This window comes from Ranitomeya variabilis, chromosome 2 (genome assembly GCF_051348905.1).
Source record: "Ranitomeya variabilis isolate aRanVar5 chromosome 2, aRanVar5.hap1, whole genome shotgun sequence".
Taxonomy (NCBI): Eukaryota; Metazoa; Chordata; class Amphibia; order Anura; family Dendrobatidae; genus Ranitomeya; species Ranitomeya variabilis.
This window is the reverse complement of record NC_135233.1, coordinates 479,595,015-479,603,722: the sequence shown is the minus strand read 5'-3', so window position 1 is coordinate 479,603,722 and position 8,708 is coordinate 479,595,015. Positions and strand designations below refer to the sequence as shown.

Below are 8,708 nucleotides of genomic sequence, written 5' to 3'. Positions count from 1 at the left end.
GTATTGATGCAAGAGACTCGCGTGAGTTTCTCGCATTGAACTTGCAATTGTGACCCCGGCATTCGCTCCATCATTCAGATATGAGCAGAGCTAGAAATGGTCAAATAAGCTATTGGAGGTGAATGACTTAAGGTACCGTCACACTCTGCGACGCTGCAGCGATATAGACAACGAGCCGATCGCTGCAGCGTCGCTGTTTAGGTCGCTGGGGAGCTGTCACACAGACAGCTCTCTCCAGCGACCAACAATCAGGGGAACGACTTCGGCATCGTTGAAACTGTCTTCAACGATGCCGAAGTCCCCCTGCAGCACCCGGGTAACCAGGGTAAACATCGGGTTACTAAGCGCAGGGCCGCGCTTAGTAACCCGATATTTACCCTGGTTACCATTGTAAAAGTAAAAAAAAAACACTACATACTAACCTTCTGATGTCTGTCACGTCCCCCGGCGTCCACAGGGTTAAACTGCTTTCGGCAGGAGCGCTGCTAAATGCACGCGCTGCTGCCGAGAGCTTCCCTGCACTGAATGTATCAGCGCCGGCACCCGGCAGTAACAGCGGTGACGTCACCGCTGTGCTCTGCTTTACGGCCGGCACTGACAGTCAGTGCAGGGAAGTTCTCGGCAGCAGCGCATGCATTTAGCAGCGCTCCTGCCGAAAGCAGTTTAACCCTGTGGACGCCGGGGGACGTGACAGACATCAAAAGGTGAGTATGTACTGTTTTTTTTTTACTTTTACAATGGTAACCAGGGTAAATATCGGGTCACTAAGCGTGGCCCTGCACTTAGTAACCCGATATTTACCCTGGTTACCATTGTAAAACATTGCAGGCATCGTTGCTTTTGCTGTCAAACACAACGATACACACCGATCTGACGACCAAATAAAGTTCTGGACTTCTAGCTCCGACCAGCGATATCACAGCAGGATCCAGATCGCTGCTGCGTGTCAAACACAACGAGATCGCTATCCAGGACGCTGCAATGTCACGGATCGTTGTCGTTCTCGTTGTAAAGTCGCTCAGTGTGAAGGTACCTTAACAGTTATGTCTCAACTATCCACCAAACATGTCCACAAAATTGTGTGGAAAGGAAAGGAGACTAAATTGCTGTCAAACATCTCTGATGGTGGTTCATTTCCCTTGAGGACAAATTTGAACAAAAGGATTGTCCCTTGAAATATAACAAGCTTAAATGGAACCTGTCACCCCCCTCAGGGCATATTAAAGTAAAAGAGCCACCTTCAGTAGCTGCATTCTGTGAAGGTGGCTCTTATGTTTATTATCCCTAGGAACGCTGAAATAATGAGTTTTATAAATCTCCCGCCATACCTCTATTGAGTCAGGGAGATATGTTTTCTCCCCCTGGCTCAACCGCCTCTCAGCCGTCCATCATCCCGCTCTGCCCTCCGGGCGCCGCCTCCTCTCTTTCTCGTGATGTCACCGGCTCCTGTGCAATGCAATCAGTTCTTGGGCATGAACCATGCGCGCTGCCAGGGAACTTATATCAGATGATGTAAGGTTATCGTGCCTGTGTGTAGCGGAGGCCCCAGATCCCTCCCCCCAGATCCCGCCCCACAGTGTGCTATGATGTCCTCACACTGCGGGGCTGGGAATCTGGCGCCTGCGCAGTGAGGATCTCTGTCCCCTTCTCCTTCCGCCTCTTTCAACCAGAGATCCCCACTGCTCAGGCACCAGCTATGAGGAGGTTGAGTCAGGGCGAGAAATCATACCTCCCTGACTCAATAGAGGTATGGCGGGAAATATTTCAAACTCATTATTTCAGCATTACTAGGGATAATAAACATAAGAGCCACCTTCACAGAATGCAGCCTTAGTGCTGTTGAAGGTGGCTCTTTTACTTTAATTGTCCCTGGGGGTGACAGGTTCCCTTTAATTCTTCTTTTCCCCAATGTCATCTGCCGGGGTGCAGTTGGCTGGTCCCCAAATAATTGGTATATGTACAGAAGTCTTAAGTCTATAAAAGTTATCAATCTATGTGTGTAATCAGCTGGGCACTTAAAAGCCAGAGTATGAGTATGTCTTGGCCGCCCTGCCTAGTGACAATTATACTGCAAGACCAAAGATTCATGCAGGCATTTGATCACTTCTTTCAAAACTTTCTCAACAGTCAAGAAGTTGCTCCCGCTAGCACTAGTCTCAAAAACGCCAAAAATTAGCTGCAAAGAAAAACTGCAATCAAGGGTCATGTAAACAGGCACACCACCATTAAATATCTCAAACACATTTGATAAATATGAATATGAACACACACACAAAAAAATAAAACATAATGGCCCAAGGACACAAAGAACACAAAACACCAATGACACTAAATAAGGTAAAACACATTTTCCAAAGATTTTCATCTGTATTATAAGTCTATTTCTCCCACAACAAAAATGCTATGTTTGGTTAAATATGGCAAAATGTTTTGGGTTTTTTTCAGATTTTTTTTTGTTAACCCTGTCCCGTCATGGCTATTTTTCTTTTTTTTGTGTTTTCGTTCTTTCCTCTTCTTTTTCCAAGAACCATAACTTTTTATTTTTCTATTGCCATAACCATGTAATGGCTTGGCTTTTTTCCTAGACGAGTTGTCCTTGTCAATGACTCCATTGATTTTTTTTCATGTGATGTACTGGAAAGCTGGGAAAATTCATAGTGAAAAAAACTTCCCCAATTTTTGGGGGTTTCTTATTTACCATGTTCACTATATGATAAAAATGACCCAGCAATATGATTTTCCAGGTAAGTATGCAATTACCAAGATACCAAACATGCAAAAAATGCTATTGTGTCACCATTTTCCGAAATCCATAACCTTTTCAATTTTTGGTAGATAGACATGTTATCGCTTATATTATTGCTGCCTGAGCCAACATTTTTAATGATACCATTTTGGGGTAGATACAATATTTTGATCTCTTCATTGAATTTTTTTGCAATGTGGCGAAGGCCATAAAGCCGTAATTCTGGTGTTTAGATTTTTTTTCTCATGACGCAGTTTACCGATCTAATTAATTTTATATTTTGGTAGATCTGATTTTGCGGACGTGGAGATACCACAAATGTGTATTTTTAATTTTTGATTATTCCTTTATTTTTGATGTGGTTAACGGGGGATAATTTGAACTTTGCATATTTTTTAAAACATTTTTTACTGTATTTATTAGCTCCCTTATGGGGCTTCAATCTACGATCATCCAATCGCTTGCACTATACACAGCAATGCTACAGTACTGCTGTTTATAGCAAAAATCACTGTTTCCTTTGAGTCTAAACCAGAAACTGGCATTAAGAAGAAAACCATCATGACGGGCACAAGGGTCTTCAGCAGACCTCTGGCTGTCATAACATCGGCACTCCGAGTTCACATCACATGGGCTCCAATGGACTCATGGAATAATGCGCCCCCATTCTGGCGAGTGGCAAGCTGTAAATGCCACTGTCAGAAATTGAAAGCGTCATTTAAGAAGTTAACCACCACAGGTGGACCACCGTTCCACTAGCGGCTGTTAGAAGCAGATGATGGCTAAATATTACAGCCATCATTTGCCAAGAAAGGGTTAAAGCAATTTGCTTAATTTTCATCCTAGAAACTCAAAAGAATTGAAAGCCTTCCTTCATTTTTAAAGAAAATGTGGCACTTTTGTCTATAAATTGTGCCAGTTAGCGCATTTTTATACAATTATTACTGGGCAGTAAAGGCGTTGTCTTTTTAACAGCTGCAAAGTGTCAGGTCAAAGAAAAACCATTACGTAGATCACACATTTTCAGGCTTCATTAGGTAGCAATAAGAACATATCACATACTGTGTTTACCAGCCTCATTGTTCACAGCTAACTAAAGAATTAATACCACACGTCTGGATAATGTGATTCTTAAGAGAAAAAAAGAAAATAAGCAATGGCCTGGGTCACCATTTCAAGTGGGGTTTTTTTAAGTCACTTTCTTTTGTCTTGTGATATTCATTGACTTTATTTTAGCCAAATTCTTCAAAATGAGGCACAAAGTTCATTAATTTTCTGCAGAAATATTGTTGTCTGTAACCCTTTATGGAACTTTTTTTGGGAAAAATGTCAAAAACCTGTGTTAAAATTCAGACATATATAAAACTCTTTCAGAGGAAGACTAGAGGTTTTTCGTACCAACTGCCGCCATGTCTGGCTTGTACTTAGTTGTGACATAATTTGTGATGCAACAAGACAAAGACCCAAAATACATCTCCAGGCTCTGTGACCAATAAGTAGAGGGATGAATTGCTGCATCAGATGACAATCACCCAGCCTCAACAGAATTAAGGTGGTTTGGAATGAGATGGAGTGCAGAGCGAGGGCAAATCAGCCAACAAGTGTTCAGCTCCATCCTCTGGGAACACCGTTGGAAATCTTTTCTAGCCGACTACCTGATGAAGCTGCTTGAGAGAGTGTCATCATAATAAAAGGGAATGAGTTTGAGGAATCTTGGTTTGCTTCATATGTTTCTTCACTCCATGTTTCCATATGTATGTCATTTGTGGTTTTGCTGCCCTGAACCTTAATCCAAAATGTGCACATTCCAATAAGAACAAGAAAAACTAATGCATGAACAGGTGTGTCCAAACATTTGATCTGTACTGTACTTTAACCAAACTGCTTGAACTAGTAGAAATGTTCTCGATACTGTTCAAGCATGGGAAAAAGTTTGACATCACTAAAGGGAATGATTTGGGGAATATAGAATCTAGGGGATGAAATATATCCTGTTGTCGTATTGTCCTTAAAATTCGGCCACCAGTTGTACATTGTCTGATGGACAATTAGAACTACAGTATGAGCATTTTGGTAATGTCAGGGTAGAAGACTATGTTGTGGTGGTCTTAAAATTCCTTGCCCCTTGTGTCATATATTTACATCCTTTCAGTAAAGGTTATGTTAGGTTAAATAAGCTTCCAACAATAATTTATAAAGTACAAATTCCTACAATATGAAGACTATCATCTCCTTAAGATCTCAACCCAAGCTTTTAAGATATTTGTGGTGTCGGTGCAATGAGAGTAAATAAGTATTGCAGAACATACACATTAGCGCTATCAATCCTTGGTGTTTGTGAAGACATTTAGATAATAACTTAATGTACTTATTAATGCCTTTTTATTGTTTGGGTGAAGGCTGATAAGGTGCAGATCCTGTTAGGTGGTTGTTTCCAGGTTACTAAGGAGCGGCTTCAAAATGATATATAACGTTTAGGGTTGGCATGACAGTTTTTTAATACACCCTTAGGCAGCAGCGGGACTGCCAATAGGGGTTTTTAAGGGAACATATTAATAACCCAAAATAAGAGGGTCACCACTGGGATTCTACCATGAACGTCCCCTTTCTTCTTTGCCTTAGCGTCTTGCTGGGCAACACAGGTACGTAATATAAGACATTTATGGATAGAAAACTAGAAAATACATATCACCGAGATCAACACACACGACTGGACCTGGCACCACATACATCACACAACTTCGAAACTTTATCCTATGTAAAAGTCAAAGATTTACTCATACACTGGGATTTACAATACATATCAGTACATGGCACTTGGACAACTTCCTTCTGATGCAACTACTGCCCTTCCTGACTTACTATTCATGAGTGGATGACTGCACAATTTAGCACCATATGCCATATGTTTTTTACAGCTTTTTTAGGACACTTTAATCCTGGAAACTCTTCTAAACAAGATGAAAATATCAAATTCAGGCGCATTAGGTCAACGTCATAGTTCTGTAATGAAGATCTTTGATTATTAGTTTCTGGAATTCTACTAAACTACATTCACCAGTCTGTAAAACATACAGCAAGCACCATTTACACAGATTTGGGAATATAAGAACCAATATAAGAAAAGGATGCAAGTGTTCAGCACTACTTTATAAACAGTATATCAAGTCTTCAAGAAACCACAGAAAGCAAGAGGACGGCCATATTTTTGTGTAAAAATATGTTGTGTTTCCAAGAGGTTAACGAAAAATCAGGTCATCCTGTCTGGGGTGATAAAACATGGCACCAAAATTAGTGGCCAAATTTGATCCTTGCTGGCTCCCTTATGTATATGTGCACTATAATGCTGATTTGGGTTTCCCACAAGTTCCTGACCTCTAAACATTTCCCATCAGGCATTCATAGAGAGACCTCCTATCTCTGAGACATTGTTGTACTGATTTGTAACTCATGTTCTAAGGCCCCTCTTTGTACCTCCTTATACCTCCAATTTTTGATGCTTCTGCTAGTGGAGAATATGTTGTATTACAAAGTCAAACATGGAGTACTTATGTCTCATTTATCTTTGGGGTCTCTGTGAACCAACATATATTCTCTGTGTACATTACTTTAATAATGGTATGAAGTCATAAATTAATCTTCCTACAAAATCTGAAAAAAAATTACTAATTTTTGCTTTTCTTCCAACAGCTACAACTCATGTGCCGGTTGCAGATTCTTCAGGCCTAAACCCAGGTAATACCATTATTATATTCATAAAGTTGCATTTTATGAAGGTTACCATGTAGCCCAAATCTAAATGAAACACATTCCAATTCAACTCTTCAATAGTATTGCACTAACATGAGTAGTTTTTATCTGTAAATCTTCTTGTCTTCTAAGAATATTTCATGTAAGAGTGGAGCTGGGAATAAGAGAGGACCCTTATTTCTTTCTCCAGACAACACCTTTAAGTAGTCCTATATGAATGAGTGGGAACATTTATGTGCCTCATCCAACATATTTGACAATTGTATGCCAATTGAGCCAACTTAGAGATCACATATTTTAAGGTGTAGAGTCATCTTAGAAATAATTTAGATCAATTATGAATTAATTGTATTACATCCAATGCTATTAGCAAGAAAGAGTAATGAAAAGATGAAGAATAGAAGCAGCAGAGTATTAAGATTTATGTGTTAAAAAAAGAGACTCCAAGAGAGAGGTGAAATCTCCCAAACTCTAAAAAACAGAGAGAAATTCTCCCGGGCACTAGATTTTAAACTTAAAATCAATTTTCAAAGTCTTTGCATTTCTCTTCACTCCCATTCACAACCGCAAACAAGATATCGGATGTTATGTGGGGGCAGCGACTGATAATGAAGAAGAATGCAGGAATGGAGACAAGTATATAACTCTACTTTTGTTCTAGTATCTTCCTACCTCCAGTTTCTGAGGTCTGTATAGGTAGTGATTTCAGGGTTTGTATAGATGGGAGGTCATGCCTGGGATCTGTATAGAAGGAAAGCTAAGCCTGGGGTCTGTATAGAAGGAAAGTCAGATCTGGAGTCTGTGTAGAGGTGGTTCTGTAGTCTGTATACATGGGAGATCAGGCCTGGGGTCTGTATTAAATGGAGGTACGCCTAGGGTCTGTGTAGATGTGGGGTCAGGTCTGGGGTCTGTATCGATGGGAAGTCAGGTCTTGGGTCTGTATGACTAGGAGGTCAGGTCTGGAGTTTGTATAGATGGAAATTGAAAGGTCAGGTCTATATAGCAGGGAGGTCAGGTCTGGGGTCTGTATAGATGGAAAGTCAGGTCTGGAGTCTGTGTAGCGGTGGGTCTCTGGTCTGTACACATGAGAGGTCAGGCCTGGGGTCTGTATTGTAGGAAGGTAACCTTAGGGTCTGTGTAGAATGTGAGGTCAGGCCTGGGGTCTGTATAGATGTGAGGCCAGGTCTGGGGTCTGTATAGATGGAAAGTCAGGTCTGGAATCTGTGTAGAGGTCGGTTTGGTATCTGTATACATGGAAGGTCAGGTCTGGGGTCTGTATACATGGAAGGTCAGGTCTGGGGTCTGTGTACAGGAGGGCTGTATAGATGGGAGGTCAAGTCGGGGGTCTGTATAGCTGGAAAGTCAGATCTGGAGTCTGTTTAATTGGAGAAACTGGGATCTACATAGATGGGAGGTTAGGTTTGGGGTCTATACAGAGAAAATGGGGGCGAAAATGGCTAGAAGGTTGGAGGAGTGTTTAAACGAGGGATTGGGGGGGAGGGTATTCAATTTATAGGAGGGGAAGATAGTGCAGATAGAGACCTGGGCACAAATAAGGAAGTTGGGGGTGGCGGTGGCATGGGGGTGGGGTTAGAACAGTTAATAATTTAAGAAAGAATAGAGGCACAGAGAGGAACATCAAGTGCATGTATACTAATGCCAGAAGCCTTGCCAACAAAATGGGCGAATTAGAATTAATGTTGTTGGAGCATAATTATGACATGGTGGGGATATCTGAAACATGGCTGGATGAGAGCCATGACTGGGCTGTTAACTTGCAGGGCTATAGCCTGTTCAGAAATGACCGAACGGATAAGCGAGGGGGAGGGGTGTGTCTGTATGTAAAATCGTCCTTAAAACCCATCCGGCGTGATAATATAGGTGAATCTAATGAAAATGTAGCGTCCCTGTGGGTGGAGATAAGGGGAGGGGGAAAAAATAATAAATTACTGATAGGGGTTTGTTATAAATCTCCAAAAATAATGGAAGCAATGGAGAATATCCTCGTAAAGCAAATAGATGAAGCTGCGACTCAAGGAGAAGTCATTATTATGGGGGACTTCAACTACCCTGAAATAGATTGGGGAACAGAAACCTGCAGTTCCAGCAAAGGTAATCGGTTTTTAACAACTATGAGAGACAATTACCTTTTACAACTGGTTCAGGACCCAACAAGAAGGGGGGCACTGCTAGACCTAATATTAACCAACAG

The 8,708-nt window shown here is 41.3% G+C and overlaps 1 protein-coding gene across 1 annotated transcript in view; it reads left to right on the top strand.

Moving 5' to 3' along the window:
• Nucleotides 1-2,719: 2,719 nt before the first annotated feature.
• MUC6 (mucin 6, oligomeric mucus/gel-forming) overlaps nt 2,720-8,708 on the top strand; it is a 76,700-nt gene continuing 70,711 nt past the window's right edge. The window contains exon 1 of the mRNA XM_077281608.1: nt 2,720-2,744. Coding sequence (XP_077137723.1) covers nt 2,720-2,744 — 25 coding nt within the window. The remainder of the gene's footprint in view (nt 2,745-8,708) is intronic.